The 21,378-nt window shown below is 56.6% G+C and overlaps 1 protein-coding gene across 1 annotated transcript in view; it reads left to right on the plus strand.

Annotated features, from left to right (window-relative positions):
* Nucleotides 1-21,378, plus strand: part of DNAH1 (dynein axonemal heavy chain 1) — an 86,858-nt gene that overhangs the window by 26,366 nt on the left and 39,114 nt on the right. The window contains exons 10-30 of the mRNA XM_050781042.1: nucleotides 4,545-4,702; nucleotides 5,552-5,763; nucleotides 6,522-6,820; nucleotides 7,895-8,045; nucleotides 8,954-9,147; nucleotides 9,261-9,486; nucleotides 10,044-10,163; nucleotides 10,560-10,642; nucleotides 12,025-12,166; nucleotides 12,619-12,774; nucleotides 13,170-13,368; nucleotides 13,447-13,700; nucleotides 14,909-15,121; nucleotides 16,693-16,857; nucleotides 17,537-17,658; nucleotides 17,822-17,927; nucleotides 18,483-18,662; nucleotides 19,172-19,312; nucleotides 19,848-20,011; nucleotides 20,243-20,356; nucleotides 21,087-21,275. Coding sequence (XP_050636999.1) covers nucleotides 4,545-4,702; nucleotides 5,552-5,763; nucleotides 6,522-6,820; nucleotides 7,895-8,045; nucleotides 8,954-9,147; nucleotides 9,261-9,486; nucleotides 10,044-10,163; nucleotides 10,560-10,642; nucleotides 12,025-12,166; nucleotides 12,619-12,774; nucleotides 13,170-13,368; nucleotides 13,447-13,700; nucleotides 14,909-15,121; nucleotides 16,693-16,857; nucleotides 17,537-17,658; nucleotides 17,822-17,927; nucleotides 18,483-18,662; nucleotides 19,172-19,312; nucleotides 19,848-20,011; nucleotides 20,243-20,356; nucleotides 21,087-21,275 — 3,588 coding nt within the window. The remainder of the gene's footprint in view (nucleotides 1-4,544; nucleotides 4,703-5,551; nucleotides 5,764-6,521; nucleotides 6,821-7,894; nucleotides 8,046-8,953; nucleotides 9,148-9,260; nucleotides 9,487-10,043; nucleotides 10,164-10,559; nucleotides 10,643-12,024; nucleotides 12,167-12,618; nucleotides 12,775-13,169; nucleotides 13,369-13,446; nucleotides 13,701-14,908; nucleotides 15,122-16,692; nucleotides 16,858-17,536; nucleotides 17,659-17,821; nucleotides 17,928-18,482; nucleotides 18,663-19,171; nucleotides 19,313-19,847; nucleotides 20,012-20,242; nucleotides 20,357-21,086; nucleotides 21,276-21,378) is intronic.

Below are 21,378 nucleotides of genomic sequence, written 5' to 3' on the forward strand. Positions count from 1 at the left end.
CTTGTAGTAAGTGCTCTGATTTACCTGGGATTTTTTCCAGTATTTTTACAGTTAGGGTCACTTTCTCTTTTTTTGAGATACGGTCTCTCTCTTTCACTCAGGCTGGAGTGCCGTGGCGCAATCACAGCTAACTGCAACCTCAAACTCTTGGGCTCAAGTAATCCTCCTGCCTCAGCCTCCCTGGTAGCTGGGACTACAGGCATGTGCCACCACACCCGCTATTTTTTAATTTTTTGTAGAGACGGGGGTCTCACTTTGTTGCCCAGGCTGGTCTCGAATTCCTGGGCTCAATTCATCCACCCACATCGGCCTCCCAAAGTGCTGTGATTACAGGCATTAGCCACTGTGCGCAGCCGGGGTTACTTTCTCTTTCTGGTGGGATTTTATTTTATTTTATTTTATTTTATTTTATTTATTTATTTATTTATTGAGATGAAGTCTTCCTCTGTCACCCAGCCTGGAGTGCAGTGGTGCGATCTCGTCTTACTGCAACCTCTGCCGTCTCTGTTCAAATGATTCTCCTGCCTCAGCCTCTTGAGTAGCTGGGACTATAGTCGCTCACCACCACGCCTGGCTAATTTTTGTATTTTTAGTAGAGACAGGGTTTCACCATGTTGGCCAGGCTGTTCTTGAACTCCTGACCTCAGGTGATCCACCTACCTCAGCCTCCCAAAGTGCTGGGATTACAGGCGTGAGCCACTGCGCCCGACCTCTGGTAGGATTTTAGATCTATCTTGGGGTTACCACTATTTCCCTTTTCTGCAGTTTTTCTTAGACTACCCTTGTTCTCTGTGAAAACTTGTAGCAAGAGTGTGAGAGACAGCTCACTGGAGATAGATGTTTATGTATTTAATTTAAAGATAATTTGAAATCTAGGCATTCTGCTTATTCTAGTTGTGCTAAAGGTGTGGGTTTTGGTAGTGTTAGCTTTTTCTTCTTTCCTTCCTTCCTTCTTTCCTTCCCTCCCTTCCTTCCTTCCTAGGGTGTGTTGGGAAATTTGAATCAATGTAGCCACCTTACCTTGGCTGTCCAGAATTCTGTTTCTTGAATTTTATTCAGTTTATAATGTTTTTGGCTTTAAGTATAAAAGATGCTGATCTCAGATTGGCTTAGACAGTAGGGAAGTGCATTCCTGTACCTGTAGCAGGAAAACCAATGCAGGCCACCCCAAGGTTGGTGCATCAGGGCTCTGTCTGCAGTGTATGCTGGCTTCATCTTCAGGCGAGATGGCAGCAGCAGTTTCATGACCACAACAAGGGTTGTCTTCAATTGGATTCCCTAGAAGCAGACCCTGATTTGGGGATTCTTGTGCAAGTGATTGATGAAATCCTCTCAGGAGAAATCTACAAGGAAGTGAAGGAAGCAGGGGGTATAATAGAAGAAGCAGCTGGTGAAATATGGTTTGAGAAGTCTAGTTCCTGTGGGAAACTCTGGAGCAAGCATGGCACCACCGAATTTGTCCTGGAGGGAGCCAGAACAAGAGGGCTTGACTTTTTTTTTTTTTGAGACAGGGTCTTGCTCTGTCCCCCAGGCTAGAGTGCAGTGGAGCAATCTTAGCTCACTGCAGAGGGCTTGACTTTCATATCTCTGCATCAGTGGTTGATCATAACTGGGACATGCTCCCACTCCTAAACCAACTGCAGTTGGCGTAAGTTCCACCACGATTGGCTTGGACTAGCTGAGATGTACCCCTGGAGCTGGGGCTGTAGTCATCTTCCCCTGAGTCAAGTGAGGAAGGATGGAATTCTAGAACAAAACTGAGGAAGAAGGGAGGGAGTGGATGTCAGGCCAGCAAGCAGCCATGTATGGAAGTACCCGTCTTGTGTCAGGCACTGGGGACATAGCAGTGAACATTTCCAACAAACAGCCTGCACCCTGGGGACTCTCCGCCTGGCCAGAAAGACAGACAATGAAAACTCTGGGTGATTTAGGGTTCTGATAAGTGCTGTGAAGACCAAGTGAGAGAAGGGAATAGAGGTGTCTCAGAAGGGCTTCTTTATATTAGGCGGTCAGGGAAAGCCTTCCTCATAGTGGTGATAACATTTGAGTTGAGGTTTAAAAAAATAAGGGAAGAAGAGGATTCTGGCAGAAGGAACAGCAGTCCTGAGGCTGAGGTAGGGACAAGTTTGTGGTACTTGAGAAGCAGGACAGGGTTACTGTGGCTGGGATGCAGAGAGAGAGATGTTGGTCGGAGAGGCTGGACCACATGCAGGGGCAGAGATGCGGCCACAGGCTGACAGTCTGTGCAAGCCATGGGTGGTGGTGAGCAGAGGAGTGGCTTGATCATTTACATATTTAAGATATCTTTTTCCAACTCCAGTGGAGAATGAGTTGTAAGGGGGCAAGAATGGAAGCAGGGAGATCAACGAGGAGACTAATGCCATAATCAGGGCCAGAGACCATGACGGTGGCTTGAACCAGAATAGTAGCTGAGTAGCAGGGGAGAAAGAGATATATTTGAGGTTTCCTCAGAGGTGGAGCCAATGAGAGCTGCTAATGGACTAAATGCAAGCTCACCCCAGATCTAGGGATTTCCAATCTCAAAGCCCAATTTCAGGATCAGGTGCAGGGGTCACCCACCCTCGGGCCCGGTCATGGTGTTGCCCATCCAGTAGCGGGAAGAGACCAGGGACCCCCTCCCTAGGGCTTTGATTAGCAGGGTGTGTGCACTGCTGTTCAGAGACAAGGAGGCTAGTGGGGGTTGGGAGCAAGCAAGTGACGGTCATGGACAGAAATGAAGAGCTTGCTTTCCGACGTGCTAGTTCTGACATGTTGTGAGGCTTCCAGTGTCAGTGTTGAGTGGGCTGGTGGATAAATGAGGGGAGAGAACTGCAGATAGGTGTGAGGGTTCTGGCTGAATAGAATAGGTGGTGTTCAGAGTCCAAGGCTAGAGGAGTTCACCTGGTGGGAGGTGTAGCTGGGGAAGACGAGAGGTCTCAGGACCCCTGGCACAGGCAGTTTTTAGAAGTCAGGGAGGTGAGAAAGATCCAGGGGAAGGGTGTCCCAGAAGCTCCACGAGGACAGCGGTGCAGCAGAGTAGGAGGGAGCCACTGTGCCAAGTCTCTGAGAGTCCAGTGAGATGAGGCAGAGCCTGGAGCAGTCTCAGGGGCAGCAAGAGGAGAGATGAGGATGGGAAGAAGTGAGCACACCAGTTTTTCCATAAAGAAACACAAAGAGATAAAGTCAAGGGAGGGAAGGAAGTCAAGGGGCAGCTTCTAATGTGGGACACACCGGAGTGTGTGGGGACCCCTGGGAGGGCGTGGGAGGGAAGGCAAAGAGACTGAGGTGGCTGAAAAGAGGGGCTCCCATGAAGGGAAGCTTGCTGGGCTCTTCCTGTGAGCAGGGCATGTTTTCTACCCTGGCAGAAGGCAGGGAGATTCCGGGGTGTGGAAATGGGGTCATTTCTGTCCAATGGCTTCTGAGTTCCAGATGAAATTTGATGGACTTCACCCAGTGAGGGAGGGCATGTCTGTGAGTTGGCAGAGAAGGTGAGAAAGACTCTTTTCCAGGTTCCGAGGGAGTGAATGGATTTCTAGGTCAGGTTGAGGGTGTGTTGAAGGTGAGACCAGTCCCCTGCCTGTGAAGTTCTCCAACATCCCGCAGCTCTGGTGCAAGTGTGGGCTGCAGGAAACTGAGATTCCCTTGTGGTGCCATTACCAGGGCTGATGGGACTGTTCAGGGGTGGCAGAGGCGGGAGGGAGGGAGAGATCAATGGAAGAGACCAACTCAAGGAACAGAAAGGGCTGTCCACAAAGGACGGAGACACCGGCTGGCTCAGATAAGGCCTGAGCAAGCCAGGTGCCGGAACACAGGGGCATAGGCAACATGTGCTGAGGAGTGAGTGAGCGAGTGAGTGAGCGAGCGAGCAAGTGAGTGAAATGGCCTCCAAGGGGTCTGCCTGTGTGAGGACGGGGTAGATGGTGTGCACGCTCACGCCAGGTCTGCTGATTTCCGATCTCGGAGCCCAGTGTCAGGGTGAAGTGCAGGGGTCACCTACCCTCAGGCCCAGTCATGGTCTTGCACATCCTGAGTTCTCAGCACCTTCCAGGTGCTGCTGTGATTGCTCAGTGAAAGCAAAGGAGCTCAGTGGCAGGCATCTTTCACTGAGCCATGGGGCAGCGGGTGGGGGAGGTGCAGGCAGTGAGTGGCAGTTCTCTGAGGCTTCCAGGCCCAGGACTTCCTACACCCCGTCCGACTGCTTTGGGGCCTGCCTTGGCTCCCAGAGACTGACAACAGAAAATGGGGACAAGGGGCAGAAAATGGGGGACAGAAAATGGGGACCAGGGGCAGAAAATGGGGGACAGAAAACGGGGACCAGGGGCAGAAAATGGGGGACAGAAAATGGGGACAAGGGGCATGAAAGAAGCAGGGGAGGCACACTTGAATGTTAGTGGCTCAGGGCCGGGCAGGGGTATGCCCATGAATCCAGAAGGGAAGCCCTAAATGCGTGTCCCCAGGTCCATGCCAGAGGAGAGCCTGGCCCCCGGCTGGGGTTCACAGGGTGTGGAGCCCCTGATTCCCCCATCTCTCATCTCCATGGGCAGGGTTCTAGAGCACCTCAGCAGTCTCGCCAGAGAAGTGAGCCTGGACTATGAGCGCAGCATGAACAAAATCAACTTTGACCACATTGTCTCTTCCAAGCCCCAGACCTTCTCCTACGTGACCCTCCCCAAGAAGGAGGAGGAGCAGGTGCCTGAGCAAGGTGAGGGTCACTGGACCAAGACGGGCCCCATGGCCATCCACCTGGCCAGAGCCCCCTCCCACCTTCCCCTCCAGGATCATCTGCCCTGCCACTGTGGACATCATCAGCCCGACACTCCCTGCACCTCCCCTGTCCCCAGCACTTGTCTCACTTGTCCCTGCTGCCTGGAGGGCTCTGGATGGGGGGAAGGGGAAGAAGGCTGTTTTTGAACATATTAGTGGGAATAGCACAGAAGTTGCAAGGTGAATGTGTACTAGGAAATGATGCTGCAGCAGTAGATGGAAGGGGCTCTGCTGATCTGACCTAGAGGATAGTCCTTCTTCCTCCAGTAGCAAGAGAGGAGACCGAGTCTCAGAGCAGGACCCCGGGGCCCGAGAACCCTCCTTGCTTTCAACTCACCTGCCAACCTTCCTAGACTCAGCTTCCTGCTTGTCATGTACTCAGGACGCAGGCTGGGGTATGGACAGTGGGCATTCCGAGAGGTCCTGGTACCTACCCTTTCCTTCCTTGGTGCCCCAGGGCAGGCTGTGGACAGACCTTGAGCTTGTGTGCAGCACGGGCAGGAGTGGATGAGGAGAGGGTTCTCAGTTCTCATCTACTTCTCAGAGGAGCCTGTGACTAGGGGGTCCTGGAAGGAATTCTTTTACCCATTCTCAGAGTAGGCACCTCACTGAAAAGCTGCAGCACCACTCCGGCAAACTAAGGAAAGGCGGGGCTCTGGGAACTCCAGTCACTCTTCAGGGAGAAGGCAGGAGTCACAGCCCTCCATCAAGCACCCTGTGAATCTGTCCTGTCCCCTGGTTTGGCCAGGTAGGGTCTGATCCTGGCCCTTGGCCCCTACCCCTACAGGGCTGGTGAGTGTCCCCAAGTACCACTTCCGGGAGCAGAAGGAGGACTTCACTTTCGTGTCCCTGCTCACACGGCCAGAGGTCATCACGGCCCTCAGCAAGGTGAGGGCCGAGTGCAACAAGGTGACCACCATGTCCCTGTTCCACTCGAACCTCTCCAAGTACAGCCGACTGGAGGAGTTTGAGCAGATCCAGTCACAGACCTTCTCCCAGGTTTGTGGGCATCAAGGGCACAGAGGGGCAAGCGCAGGGCAGACCCTTGGAGCTGGCAGGCACAGTTCTGAGCCGCAGCAGAAGGCCAGGGTCAATGGGCCACGTGGTGAGGCTGTGAGCCCCTGCTTTTCTCAAAACCTAGCCTCAGCCTCTTCCTAGACCTTATTGGAGACCTTATTGGAGGCTCTCTTGGAGAGAAGGGAAAACCAGGGCAGGCTTTCTTTCCAAACCTTTTCCATCCCAACTGTGGTTGCCTCTGAAGCAGATCCCTTGTCTTAGAAGGGGGAGCAGGAACCTCAGGCACCCCCATGTTGACCTGTGGATTACGGCATGAGGGAGGTGGGGGTGCACCCCCTCCGCACTCCACTCTGTCTCTGTCTGTGTCTCTGCCTCATTCTCTGTGTCTTTCCCTCTCGGCCCATTTTAGTCTTGTTCTCTGTCTCTCTGCTTCTCTCATCTCATTCTCTGGGTCTCTGTCTCTCTCTCTCATGCCTGGAGGGAAAGTCCCACTTCTGCTGCCCTGTCCTCCCTCCGTCCCTCCTTTCTTCCCTCCTTCCCCGCCCAGCAGCCCTGAGCCCCCAGGGTCACATGAGGCTGTTGGTTGGCAGGGTTTGGCAATAAGTTGGGGTAGGGGACATCCCTCTGCAGTCAGATGAGCCCTGAGCCACCCCAAGCGCCCTGGTGGTAGAGTCCTTAAGTGCAGCTATAGGTGGTGGGTCCCCAGGGTGGCCATGTGATGATGCCTGTGGCCACTCCAGGTGCAGATGTTCCTCAAGGACAGCTGGATCAGCTCGCTGAAGGTGGCCATGCGCAGCAGCCTGCGCGACATGAGCAAGGGCTGGTACAACCTCTACGAGACCAACTGGGAAGTGTACCTCATGTCCAAGCTGCGCAAGCTGATGGAGCTGGTGAAGTACATGCTGCAGGACACGCTGCGCTTCCTGGTGCAGGACTCACTTGCCAGCTTCTCACAGTTCATCAGTGACGCCTGCTGCAGCGTACTTAACTGCACCGATGACATGGTCTGGGGTGACGACTTAATTAACAGCCCCTACAGGTGGGGCCCAGCTGGGCGGAGGCACCTCTTAACACCAGAACTGTTCCTTGCTAGGCCCCAGTGGTTGGGATGGAGCAGGGTCAAGGACCAGGGCCAGGGTGCCCATCCGTGCCAGGTCCCAGGCATTAGGGAGAGCCAGAGCTGAGCTCCCTGCAGTCTGCTGGACAATGTCCCACCAACCCTGGCTTGCATTGCTTCTGGTGACCTTCATTTACTCGATCATTGAGTTACTCAGTGCAGAAATATTCTTTGAGCACTTGCTGTGAACCAGGCATGGTTCTAGGGGAACAAGAGAGGCCCAGTCCCTGGTCTCATGGGAAAGACAGGCAGCAAGCAGATAAATAAATACACACAGTCATTGCCGGTTTTGGCAGGGGCCATGGTGGACACTGGGGGTGGGCCTTTGCCAGGGGGTCAGGCATCTGTGCCAAGACCTGAGATGTTAAGAAGAAACAAGTTATGAGGTGATGCAAGGTGGAGGCAGGTACAGGCGGAGAGATCAGCATGGGCGGAGGCACCAAGGGGAGGATGAGCCTGGCACAGTTGAGGAAGGAAAGGCTGGCCAGTGTGGCTGGAATGGGTGAGGGGAGGGAGGGCTGCTCAGGATGGAGTGGGAGAGCTTGCAGGGACCAGGCCAGATCTCACGGGGCCTCCTGAAGTCTGAGCTGGGGGCTGGATTTATTCTAAGTACAGTTAGAAACCATCAGAGGGCCCCAGCTGGGATCCAGGCTTGGTTCTTGCTGTGTAACGGAGATGCGAAGCCAAGGAAGATGGGCTCCCAGGGAGAGTGTGGGGGTCACAATGCCTAGGCCCTGGCAACCTCAGCACAGGGGTTGGGAGCCTCCCTCTCTTGTGGCGCTTGTGGACCTCGGGGCATGTTAGGAGCAGAGGAACCTATTTGGTTGGCCTGGGTCTTCCTGTCTGATAACCTGGAGGTGTCTGGGAGGAAGGAGAAGGCAAGTATTGTACATGAAGAGGCTTGAGAGTCATAGCGCTGGCAAGAAGGACAGAGGGCCGCCCCTGCACGCAGGCCTCCTAGGCCTTTGCCCACAGTCAACCCGCTATTGCCTGCAGGCCCCGGAAGAATCCCCTGTTCATTGTGGACCTGGTGCTGGACAGCTCCGGGGTGCACTATAGCACCCCACTGGAGCAGTTTGAGACATCTCTGCTGAACCTCTTTGACAAGGGCATCCTGGCCACCCATGCTGTGCCCCAGCTGGAGAAGGTACATGCTGCAGCCTGAGCAGGCCCCATGCACCTGCTGCCCTGGCTGCTGATGGCTCCCTGAGCTCGGGGTACTGCTGCAGTTCAGCTGTATCACAGGCCTCCTGTCGGGCAGGCAGCACGCTCAGCCCTGTAACTCTCAAGTATCCCATTTAATGCTCATCACAAGCTGCACTGTGACCTATTAACCCTCGCATTCTGTAGGTGGGGCTTGGAGAAGTGTAATAGCCTAAGATTGTGTAGCTGCTAGTGTCAGATTTTGTAGGTGAGGCTTGGAGAAGTGTAATAGTTAACCTAAGTTTGCATAGCTGCCAAGTGTCGGAACTGCGATCTGAACCCTGGGCTTGCTGGACCTCTGCTGCTACAGCCAGATCTGATGCAGACCCCATGCTCTTGATCCCACCCAGCTCTTGGCCTCTCTCTTCATCTCCAGAGGTGGACACGGGCTGGCTTCCACATACAGACCCTCTGTCCAAAGTCCCCACCAGTCACTGCCACTGCACACACACCCAGCTGCACACAGCCCACTTCCAGGCCCAAGAGCCCCTGTAACCCTAGCCCTTCTTGTCTCCCTTGCTGGTCAGTCAGAGCCTTCATCACCCGGTTGTCTTTTCTGCACCTTCCCTTGGTCCTGGGCTGAGTCAGGCCCAGGCAGAGTCATGCCCAGGCAGAGAAAGATGCTGCCCCTTGGTGGGCCTCACAGGGGCTTCTGGCCTTGTAAAGAGACAGCACAGCAAACTCCCTCCTCCCCCTGCATCCCCGCTCTCTGCGTTTGGCACCCTGCTGCCCACTAGGCTTCAGGCCACATCCTGCCCCTGCTTGCTCCTCGGGAGGACTCCCCATCTCCCCTCTGCCCATTCACCCCCTGGCTCATCCAGGTCTGCCCTGCCCCATGCCTTCCCTCCGCAGCTGGTGATGGAGGACATCTTCATCAGCGGTGACCCCCTGCTGGAGTCAGTGGGCCTTCATGAGCCACTGGTGGAAGAGCTACGGGCCACCATTGCCAGTGCTGTGTCCAAGGCCATGATCCCACTGCAGGCCTATGCCAAGGAGTACCGAAAATACCTGGAGCTGAACAACAATGACATTGCCTCCTTCCTCAAGTGCGTACGTGTGCCCATGCGCGCTGGAGCGTGTCCGTGTGTCTGTGCATGTGTATCCCCTGCCCACTCTGCTCACCGTCCTCTGCCCCCTCCCGTGTGCTTGCTGTCCTCAGAGCCTACCAGACGCAGGGCCTGTTGGCCCAGGAGGTGCGGGAGGTGGTGCTCACCCACTTGCAGGAGAAGGAGATCCTGGACAGCTCACTGCCCAGCAGCATCATCATTGGGCCTTTCTACATCAACACTGACAACGTCAAGCAGAGCCTGTCCAAGAAGCGCAAGGCCCTGGCCACTTCCATGCTGGACATCCTTGCCAAGAACCTGCACAAGGAAGTGGACAGCGTAAGTGCCCACCTGCCCCACCTCAGTGACCAGAGCAGCACACACGGACCCTCACATACACGGCAGTATGTCCCCAGGCAGGGTCTGGGGTGTCTGCGGACGCCCAGGCCAAGGGAAGGAGCTGGAAATCACCCTGCCCCATCCCTGCCTGTCTGCGGGGAGTTGTCCCATATGGAAGGTCCCAGGAAATGGGGATTTCCACCTCCTTCCCCAGACTTGTAGAGGCCTGGGAAGCCTCACGAAGGAAACAAGCCCTTGATGGACTTGTTTCATGGAGCTAGGGGATTCGAGCACAGGCCTCAGAAGCCCTGCGTGTGTTGATAGGGCTGGAGGAGGCTGAGAGGGTGAGGTGTGCCGAGTCACGCCCTTGCCCCACTGACAGTCCTCAGCAACCCAGGGAGCCCACCAAGAGCACCCCTCTTGGAAAGCGCCGCAAGATGTTTTGGGGGAGGGGACAGTTACCTGTTGGGAGATGCGGGAGACCGAGGAGGAGGAGCAGGCGAGGGAAGGCAAGGGAGCAGCACGCTGCCCTCCCCAGTGCCTCCTCCCACTGCCAGATCTGCGATGAGTTCCGCAGCATCAGCCGCAAGATCTATGAGAAACCCAACAGCATTGAGGAGTTGGCTGAGCTGCGAGAGTGGATGAAGGGCATCCCGGAGAGGCTGGTGGGCCTGGAGGTGAGGCAGGCACACGGGCACTGGGGCCAGGGAGGCACAGGGCTGGTGTTAAGAGTCCGAGGGCTGGGTCAGGCACGGACTGGGAGGTCAGGACCCAGGAGGCTGAGGGTGAGGTAGTTGGACAGAGGACAGTTGGGGTTTAGGGGGTTGTGAGCCGGGGCTTCAGAGCTCTGCTGTCTGGGGGTCGGGGGATGGAAGCTGGAGGTGTGGTGGCCATGGCTGTTGGAACCCTGAGCCTGATGCTGCCCTTGCACCCTGGGCCTCCTCTCCTGGCCCAGGCCTCCTGATCTGAAAGAGAGCAGCCCCTGTCTAGCACCCGTCTCTCTGGGGAGCCAGGTTCCGATTACCCACCCCTCCCTGGCACACATGCAGTCTCATTACCACCTGTCTGTGCAGGAGCGGATTGTGAAGGTCATGGATGACTACCAGGTCATGGATGAATTCCTCTACAACCTCAGCTCAGATGACTTCAATGACAAGTGAGTGGGAGCTTGACCCCCATGCCAGGTGCGGGTTGGAACGTGAGGGGAGCTGCTGAGCTGCAGAGGCTCCCAAATGCCCTGGCTGCCACAGTCTGTACAGTCTCCCCAGAAACGCCCCACTGAGATTCCAGAGGCCAGGGCTCCACACATGGGCCGAGAGCAGCCAGGGCCAGGTGGCCAGTGGGGCAGAGGGAATTCATTTGGGCCTCTTGGCCTCAGTGGCTCCCCAACCCTGTCTCTGTCCTGTCAGTGGCCTGGCACACATTTTGCTTGTTTATTTTTTGAGACAGGGTTTTGCTCTGTCACCCAGGCTGGAGTGCAGTGGCACGATCTCAGCTCATTGTGACCTCTGCCTCCCGGGTTCAAGTGATTCTCCCTGCCTCAGCCTCCTGAGTAGCTGGGATTACAGGTGCCCACCACCAAGCCTGGCTAATTTTTGTATTTTCAGTAGAGACGGGGTTTCATCATGTTGGCCAGGCCGGTCTTGAATTCCTGACCTCAGGTGATCCGCCTGCCTTGCCCTCCCAAACTGCTAGGATTACAGGCGTGAGCCACCGCGCCCAGCCTGACACACGTATTTTACTGTGGACCTAGGGTTTCCTGTTTGTGGCTGGTGCCCTTTGGGGTTCTTGGGAGCACCGAGAGAGGCAAAGCTCAGCCTGGTGGGCAATCCCTGGAGAGGGGCATTTGTCCCCACCCAAGTCAAAAGCCTTGTGGGAAACAGCCTTAGGTGCCCTTTTCCAACCAAGCCATACTGAGGCCGCCAGAGACCCCACACCCATTGCTGCCTCACAGGTGTTGGGGGAGTCAGGACCGTCAGGGCCCTGCCCAGGAGAGGGAGACACTGGCAGACAGGGCACCCGGATGCTCAGGGGGAGCTCCCCCAGGGTCAGCATCCCTAGGCCGGCTGCAGATGGAATCCCCACATCCCACAGATCCCCTATGTCAGCTGGGCAAAGGGAGTTGGTCTGACCTGAAGGCAGCTGGCCTGAGGGCCCTGGCTAGAAACTGTGGCTTTGCCTCCTCTGAGGAAAGGCCCCTCTGGCCCTTGAGGCTTAAGAGGGGAACTCAGCCTCACTCCTCTCACTTCCCCTTGGTCCCCATCACTGCACTGGGCACCTTGGGTCTGCATCTCACTGGATGCAGACTGCAGCTCCCAGTGGGCAGGGCAGCCTCCCTGATGGTGGCAGTAGTGCCTCCCAGCTCACCTGCACTTCCCAGCTGTCCGGCCCCAAGGGGCCTCCACAGCTGCCTGGATTTCCCCTGATCCCCCTTCTCTCTGGCTGCCTGGGTGCCTGGTGGGATGCCCCTGCCTGGCCTTGCCACTCCACCACTTCAGCCGCGATATTTCTCCCAATCCCCACCCCCATCCCGGCCAGATGGATTGCCAGCAACTGGCCTTCTAAGATCCTTGGGCAGATAGAGCTGGTGCAGCAGCAGCATGTGGAGGATGAGGAGAAGTTCCGCAAAATCCAGATCATGGATCAGAACAACTTCCAAGAGAAGCTGGAAGGGCTGCAGGTGGGGCACAGCTGCAGGCTTGGTGCTGGACACACCCCCCACCACACGCACACACAGTTCTCCAGGGCCTGGCCTCACTTCTTGCATTCAGGAGGTGCTAAGTCAACATGTGATGGGCGAGCAGATGGATGAATGAATAAATGGCTGAAAGAATGAACCCAAAGGCCAAAGAGATGCCTAGGCAGCAAGCTCCAGAAAGATTCAGAGTAGTAAAGCTCTCAGCTCTTCTGTTGTGTCCTTGGCAGCCCACTGGGCAGTGGGCACAGTGTCAGGGCACTGGGTCTCCCCTGGCCTTTCTGTGAGGAACCTGCTCACTCCAGGAGAACAACCTCCTTAGAACTGAGAGGAGTGGATGTCCTGGGACCTCTGGTTCCCTGGGTTTGCATGGGAAGGCGTGGACACAAGTAGGGCTGCAGGGGCATCTGACCCATTCATTGCTCCTTGGCCTGCAGCTGGTGGTAGCTGGCTTTTCCATCCACGTGGAGATTTCGCGAGCACACGAGATCGCCAACGAGGTGCGGCGCGTTAAGAAGCAGCTGAAGGACTGCCAGCAGCTGGCCATGCTCTACAACAACCGCGAGCGCATCTTCGGCTTGCCCATCACCAATGTAGGCCTCCTGCAGGCACCCTTCCCCCATCCCCCCAGGCTTGAGGAAGCATCTCATGTAGATGCAGCTGCCAGGGGGCAGGGCTCTGGCATTTGGGGGCAGGACCCAGCAGGCTGCAGAGTGGAGATAGCCCAACCCTGGCCCTCAGGTTGAGGAGGCCCCTGGTACCAGGCAGTAGGCCTGAGGGTCAGCCCAGGCCTGGTGCAACAGCTCAGAGCCCAGATCTCGGGTGGGAAGAGAAGAAGGGAGACCAGGCCCAGGTGTGTGGCGGCAGGGTCAGGGACAGCAGCCAGGAGTAAGGGAGAGGGAGAGGACCTGGCCCAAGAAGGGGCAGCATGGAGAGAGACTGGGGAGTGTCCCAGGACAGCCCCATCCCTGCCCTCCTGTCCCTGCAGTATGACAAGCTCTCCAGGATGGTGAAGGAGTTCCAGCCCTACCTGGACCTTTGGACCACAGCCTCTGACTGGCTGCGCTGGTCGGAGAGCTGGATGAATGACCCCCTCTCTGCCATTGATGCCGAGCAGCTGGAGAAGAACGTGGTTGAAGCCTTCAAGACCATGCACAAGTGCGTGAAGCAGTTCAAGGACATGCCAGGTAGGGAGACAAGCCGGCTGATCTCCTCCTCCCTGCCTCTGCCGCCTGCCTCTTATGCCTTTCTGTCCTACCCGGCAGCCTGCCAGGAAGTGGCTTTGGACATCCGGGCCCGCATCGAGGAGTTCAAACCATACATCCCGCTGATCCAGGGACTGCGCAACCCTGGCATGCGGAACCGGCACTGGGAGACACTGTCCAACCAGATCAACATCAACGTCAGGCCCAAGGCCAACCTGACCTTTGCTCGCTGCCTCGAGATGAACCTGCAGGACCATATCGAGAGCATCAGCAAGGTGGCCGAGGTGGCTGGCAAGGAGTACGCCATCGAGCAGGTGGGCAGCCACCAGTGGGCCCAACCACCCCAGCCAGGCCCTGCCAGACAGCCTGGCCTCCTGCTCTGGCAACCACAGCCACTTGGGAGGATGACAGTAATAAGCCCCATCCCTGGGGCCATGAGGCCCAGGGATTGAGATGCATTCTATTAAAAGTGAGTTAATAATGCACATAGAGTTCTTGACAGTGTCCACCATTGCTATTATTCTTCAGTTACTCCTCTCAAGAGCCCCGGGAAGGAGCTGATAGCATTAGCCTCAATTTAACAGATTGAGTCAGGCCGGGTGCAGTGACACATGCTTGTAAATCCCAACACTTTGGGAGGCTGAGGAGGAAGGATCACTTGAGCCCAGGAGTTTGAGACCAGCCTAGGCACATAGGGAGACCCCCATCTCTACAGAAAATTAAGATATTAGCCAGGCATGGTGGCACATACTTGTGGTCCCAGCTTCTTGGGAGGCCAAGGCTGCAGTGAGCAGTGATTATGCCACTGCACTCCAGCCAGGGAGACAGACTGAGACCCTGTCTCAAAACAAAACAAAACAAAACAAATATACATCAATTAAGGCTCAGAAAAGTTCAGCAACTGGCCAGGGTGACACAGTAAATGCCGGAGGTGAGACCAACGCCCACACTCCTGCTAATCTTAGCTGCCTCCCAACATGTATGTACAACCACATGCAGCACATGTGTAAGAGTGAAATGGGCTGAACACAGTGGCTCATGCCTATAATCCCAGCACTTTGGGAGGCCAAGGTGGTGGATCACTTGAGGTCAGAAGTTTGAGACCAGCCTGGCTAACATAGTGAAACTCCGTCTCTAATAAAAACCCAAAAACTATCTGGGCATGGTGGCGCACGCCTGTAATCCCAGCTACTCGGGAGGCTGAGGCAGGAGAATTGCTTGAATCTGGGAGGCAAATGTTGCTGTGAACCAAGATTGTGCCACTGCACTCCAGCCTAGGTAACAGAGCAAGACTCCACCTCAGAAAAAAAAAAAAAAAAAAAAAAAAAAAAGAGTGAATTGGCCCTGAATTCAGACAAGGGCTCACATGGGACTTGTTGCCAAACAAGCCGAGAGTATTTGCCAGAGGGGCCATGTGGAGGTCATGGCCAGGTACTGTCTGCTGCTTCCCTGGGCAGGGCTGGTCAGACAGCATCAGGACCAGCTCCTCCCGGAACTCAGCCTGGCTTGTCCCCCACCCCAGGCACTGGACAAGATGGAGAAGGAGTGGTCGACCATCCTGTTCAATGTACTGCCCTACAAGGCGACAGACACCTACATCCTGAAGAGCCCGGACGAGGCCTCGCAGCTGCTGGACGACCACATCGTCATGACCCAGAGCATGTCATTTTCACCCTACAAGAAGCCCTTTGAGCAGCGCATCAACTCCTGGGAGAACAAACTGAAGCTGACCCAGGTCGGCCCCCCCCAGTCCTTCCCTTATTGCTCCCCCAATTCAGAGAGCCCGGCCCACAGGTGTCACTGATGGTCTCCGGGTGGGGTTCAAAGCGTCGCAGTGCCTTGCCCCTATTCACACAGCCCTGGCTCTCTGGCAGACCCCGCCCCAGTGCATTCAGAGGGGGGCAACTAGGATGGGCTCTCCATCCATGAGGTTCAGCTACTGAATGAGGCAGATAAGGGTGTGTAGGGGCAGTATTTCGGTCCCAAAATGTGGCTGAGGATGGGCCTGAGAACTGCCAGCCAGCCTCCCCAGGGCTGCCTGAGCTTGGTACAACCAGGATCTCCAGTACTGACACTTTCTGGGCCAGATATCACAAGGCCCCAGAGCACCTCAGTACCCTTTCCGACCCTGTCCTGAGCTTCCATTCTCGTCTCATTTGGAGCTACCTTGGTTGAGGGGACTGGGCCACCAGGGACTGGGCCACCAGGGACTCTGCTTGTCTTGGGCTCTCAAGGCCAGAGGCAAGGGCTGCCCACAGAGCCCTGGAGGGCAGTCCCAGGGCCAGCCTGCAGGTGTGACTGTGGTATCCCTTTCCCCCGGCCTCCCTGGGAGCTGTTCAGAGACCTCCGGTGAAGGCCAGAAGCAAGTGAGGAGGGCTCCTCTGTGTGCCTGGACCACCCAGAGAGGCCTGAGCTGGTCAGCACTGTCCCAGGTCTCCCTCTGCTCACGCTGTCCACTCGACCTGGAGTTCGATGCCCGCTTTCCATCTCCTCCAAGGCCCAGCACCAAGCAGCCTTGCCAAATCTCCCTCACCCTCCTTCAAGGGGTTCCCACCGAGGCCATTGTCAGTGCCTCTTACGGAGTCCACTACACATGCTGGGTCCATGATTCAGAGGCAGAACTGGCTCCCTAGTGGGCTGTAGGCCCCTCGAGGGAAGGGACCAGGCCACGTTCCATTCTATTTCCCCTAGTGCCCACCAGGGCCTGGCACAGTGCTGACACTGCTGACTGTGACCCCCATCCCATGAGGAAGAAATGGATGAGTGTGTGAGTTTGCGCTGATGCGAGAAGACAAAAGATACATCCTGAATTGGGATTTTGGAGGCAGAAGGGGGAAATGGCTCATTTTGAAGATGTCTCACCCTTGGACTCATGTTTCAGAGAGTATTTTAGGACTCTCACACTCAAGACCCATTGGATCTCAGAGAATCCTGGGGTCATGGACCCAGAAGTCCTTCCAGGAAGGAGGCTGGTTTGTCTCCCAGGCTCCAAGTCTTTCCTATCACTGCAGGCTTTGCTGGCGTGGGTGTGTTCCTTCCTTCGGAAGAGCAGCTCCCCTAGCTCCTTTGGAGGCTTGGGTGTCCTGTGGGGACTTCTCTGGAGGGCAGGCATCCCTGTATCCTCTTTGTTCCCTGGAGTATCACAGATGACAGCACCATCTAGAAATCTCCCTGTAGACACTGGCTCTGGTGTCCAGTGCTCTGCCCAACATGCTGGTGGGGTGAAATGTCTCAGTCATTGGGACAAACCCCAGCTTGGACCCTGACAGTCCATATCACACCCCTCCCTGCCCCTCCCCTCCCCAGGAGGTTCTGGAGGAGTGGCTGAACTGTCAGCGGTCCTGGCTCTACCTGGAGCCCATCTTTAGCTCTGAGGACATCAACCGGCAGCTGCCTGTGGAGAGCAAGCGCTACCAGACCATGGAGCGGATCTGGAAGAAGATCATGAAGAATGCCTATGAGAACCGGGAGGCAAGCTCAACGGGGGTGGGAGGGGCAGCTGGGATGCCCAAGGGCCCTGGTCACGTAGCTTCCTAGTCTCTTCCCTCCCTACACAGAAAAAGCTGGTAGCTGGCTTACTAAGGATTTGGTCTTTTTTTTTTTTTTAGACAGAGTCTCGCTCTGTCATCCAGGCTGGAGTGCAGTGGCACAATCTCGGCTCACTGCAAGCTCCGCCTCCCGGATTCACGCCATTCTCCTGCCTCAGCCTCCCGAGTAGCTGGGACTACAGGCATGTGCCACCACGCTGATTTTTTTTTTTTTTTTTTTTTAGTAGAGTCGGGATTTCACCATGTTGGTCAGGCTGGTCTCGAACTCCTGACCTCAGGTAATCCACCCGCCTCAGCCTCCCAAAGCACTGGGATTACAGGTGTAAGCCACCGTGCCCGGCCCATATTAGCATTTTAGAAGCCCTGACAAGTCCTGCAGCAAAGCAAACTCTTTAGCTTTGTTTAACTCTAACTTGTTTGACCATAGAATTTTTTCTGTGGGGCTGATGGATGCAGCCACTGGCTCAGGCAGAATTTTTCTGCATCTTCCTCCCCAGTCCCTGCTGAGGAGCTCTGGCTGGTGAGGGTGCTCTGGGACGAGCCTGCCTTGCTACCTGGACCATGCTCACCGCCCGTTTCTGTGCATGGCCTGGGTCCTGCAGGTGATCAATGTGTGTTCCGACCTGAGGATGCTGGACAGCCTGCGGGACTGCAACAAGATTCTGGACCTGGTGCAGAAGGGCCTCAGCGAGTATCTGGAGACCAAGCGGAGTGCCTTCCCCAGGTGGGCACCACTTGGCCCATGCCCACTCCACCACTGCCTGCCCATGAGGCTGAGGCGTCCAGGGCCCTGCTCAGGCTAGGGTGTGGGGATGTCCGTAGTGCTGGGGCAGCTGGGGCCCAGGGAGCCTGCACGACCCGATTCCTCACCCCTGTTCCCCTGGCAGATTCTACTTCCTGTCAGATGACGAACTACTAGAGATCTTGTCGCAGACGAAGGACCCCACGGCCGTCCAGCCACACCTGCGCAAGTGCTTCGAGAACATCGCCCGGGTGGGCAGCAGGGCCCGGGGCTCAGGGCCAGGAGCATGGGGCATCTTCCCAGGGAGAACCTCTCTCCTTTTGTGATGAGCCCTTTTAGCAGGAAACGTGGCAAATGACATTCCTGGTCTTTGGAGACACCCCCGGGGCCTGTGGGAGGAAGGTCAACTGCAGAATCTCCAGTTCAGGGCTGGGAGCCCTGGATTTCCAACTCACCAGGGGCTCCCTGTCTCCCCAGCACACTGCAAAACCCATGAGGCCAGAGGCCTGTGACCTGCTTTGTCTTCCCTTATCTATTTGGGAGGCTGGGGACATGCAGGGCAGTCAGCCTCCTTCCCCAAAGCCTGCTTCATGCCAGGCCTGGGCTGGGGCCTGAACACTGCTGGGGAGAAGGCAGGCCATCCAGCCTGGGAAGGCCCAGCCAAGATAGACTCTCGGGGGGACGCGAAGTCAGGGCTCTCTTCCTGAGGTGGAGGGCACCGGGCAGGTTCAGCGCTGGGGCTGTGGTGGCCAGGGCATCTGGGCATACCAGAGGTGACCCCACTTCTGCTCCCCCACTGCTCGCAGCTGCTGTTCCAGGAGGACCTGGAGATCACGCACATGTACTCGGCCGAGGGGGAGGAGGTGCAGTTGTCCTTCTCCATCTACCCCTCTAGCAACGTGGAGGACTGGCTGCAGGAGGTAGAGCGCAGCATGAAGGCCAGTGTGCACGACATCATTGAGAGGGCCATCAGGGCCTACCCCACGGTGAGCCTCCCGCAGCCCATACAGTCTTCCGCCCCTGCGCCCCTCTGTTTCCTCTCAGTGCTCTCCTGCTCCAGCCGGCCTCGTCCTCAGGCTGCAGCCATGAGGGCCCTGGGGGCTCAGGAGGGACTCTGAAGTCTTTCCTTTCTGTACACACTCCATAAAGTGAGACTCACTCCTAATGATCATCGGGACGGCTATTCCGTTCCCAGCACTCACTGGGTGCCAGACTCCAGGCTGGGCCCTCTCCTGTAGTCTTTCTCTCAGCCCTATGACCGTGACCTGCAGCTGGGCTCTAGGTGACTCCCCAGCCTGCAGAGTCAGTTCAGAGATATCTCTGCCACCCCGAGAAGCCCAGAGCATAAGGGCTTCCCTGCTCTAGAGGGACTGGTGGCATCAACAACTGGAGTCAAGTCTGAAAGGCCAGAGCATAGACAGCATTCAGAGGAAGATGAGAGAACGGGATTGGGGCTGCAGCTGTCCAGGTCAGCCTGCCCATGTTGTCTTCCCAGATGCTCAGGACCCAGTGGGTTCTGAACTGGCCTGGCCAGGTGACCATCGCTGGGTGCCAGACCTACTGGACCATGGAGGTGGCAGAGGCTCTGGAGGCCAGCGACCTCAGAAGCCGGCTGTTCCCCCAGCTCTGCCAGCAGGTTGGAGTCAAGAGGACCCCTGTCTGTCCCCCTCCACCCCCAACATGGCACAGGAGGGCCCAGTCCCAGTCCAGTCCAGGAGCTTTTTCCTATATTGAGCCTGGAAGAGGCCCAGGGTTGGGTCTAAAGGAGAGGTCAGACACCCTTGAAGTGTCTTACAACCAGCCACCCACAGGAAGGATGGGCCTGAGGCGATGCCGCCTCCCCAAGGGTCAGTGAGGGAGCCATGCGCCTGGTCCCTCCTGCACAGTACCGCAGGTACCCCTTGCCCTGTGCTCTGGCACCTTGCCAGGCTCCCCCTCCCGGCATTGAGGGCTCAGACAGCACCACATGCTGCAGGGAGGCAGACACCAGGCATGTGTCTCCATTCTACTTCCTTCTTCCCCCAGCCTGGTCCCTGCTTCCCTCCCAACTCAGACCATCAGAGCCCCCCGGGATAGAGGGACCGTTCGTGGTGGAAGCCCACCCTCTATGAAAGGGGAGGGTGAGCCTCCTCGTGGTACCCTGATTTTGACAGTGCCCCCCACTCCTGCAGCTCAGTGATCTGGTGGCCCTGGTGCGAGGGAAGCTGTCCCGTATGCAGCGGGCAGTGCTGTCAGCACTAATCGTCATTGAGGTCCATGCCAAGGATGTGGTGAGCAAGCTAATCCAGGAGAATGTGGTCAGCGTGAATGACTTCGAGTGGATCTCACAGCTGAGGTGAGGATGTGGGGGGCGCCCCCAGGGCCAGAGCAGCTGCCAGGAAGGGGGAGGGGAAAAGAGGAAAGTCAGTTAGCAATAAGCTGGTCCCTGTCCTCGAGGCTCTGGGACAAGCTGGGCATGTGTGCCTTGATGCCCTCAGTCCCAAAAAGAACCCTCTCTCCTTGACTATATATCCTGCCCAGTGGCCCACAGCCCCATAGCCAGGCCCCCATCTCCCTGCACCACCAGGTACTACTGGACAAATAATGACCTGTATATCCGTGCTGTGAATGCTGAGTTCATCTATGGCTACGAGTACCTGGGCAACAGTGGGAGGCTGGTGATCACGCCCCTCACCGACAGGTGAGCGTTCCCTTCTTGCTCCTTCCCACCCTCCCTCCAGTTCTCTCTGGCCCAGGAGTCCAGGGACCATGGCCACTCTGGGGTGATCTAGTCCATCAGAGCAGAGCAGGGTTAAAACCAAGGGCTTTGGGCTCAGATCTCAGTTCTGCCCGTCACAAGCAGAATGACTTCGGGCAGGTGACTTGACCCCTCTGTGCCTGAGTTTCCTCTGAGGCCTCCTCAGGGTGGTAATGAGAACTTCATGAGCTGATACATGTAGAGCTCTCAGCACACGTGTGGCACTCAGTGAGCATCTAATGGGTATGCACTTTCCTGTTTTTATCCGTCAATTCCTCCTTTAATGTGCCAGAGGAACTGAGCTGAGAGACATCATGGGTGAGCCCTTTTCTAATAGTTCTCTCCTACCTCAGTCAGTCACGTCATCTTGCTGCCTGTGTCTAGCACCAGCTGGATTTTCAAGCTGTGTTTTGAGTGAGGGAAGTCAAGTGTGGCCACATGTTGGCCATCCCCAGGGGTCCCTGGGCAAAGTTGGGCAGGGCAGTGAAGTGGGACAAGGAACACGCTGGGCAGGTGTCCACAGGCCCCAGTCCTGACCCTGGAGCCGGGCTGGGCACACCCAGGCCCCCCAGAGGGGAATGGGGCTACAGGCCCCAGCCCACAGGAAATTCCAAGGAAAGGGGGAGTGTCTAGGCTATGTGCAGCCCGAGCCCACCTCCTCGCTCTCCTGCAGGTGCTACCTGACACTGACCGGGGCCCTGCACCTCAAGTTTGGGGGTGCCCCAGCTGGCCCGGCTGGCACAGGCAAAACTGAGACCACCAAAGACCTGGGCAAGGCCTTGGCCATACAGACCGTTGTGTTCAACTGCTCTGACCAGCTTGACTTCATGGCCATGGGCAAGTTCTTCAAGGGGCTGGCCAGGTGAGGCTGGGCCTGAGGGTGGCACAGGATGGGGTAGAACAGCCAAACTCTCCTTGGGGAGGGCTAGGTGAGGACATTGCCTGAGAGGGGCCTCAAAGGATGG

This window comes from Macaca thibetana, chromosome 2, assembly GCF_024542745.1.
Source record: "Macaca thibetana thibetana isolate TM-01 chromosome 2, ASM2454274v1, whole genome shotgun sequence".
Classification (NCBI taxonomy): Eukaryota; Metazoa; Chordata; class Mammalia; order Primates; family Cercopithecidae; genus Macaca; species Macaca thibetana.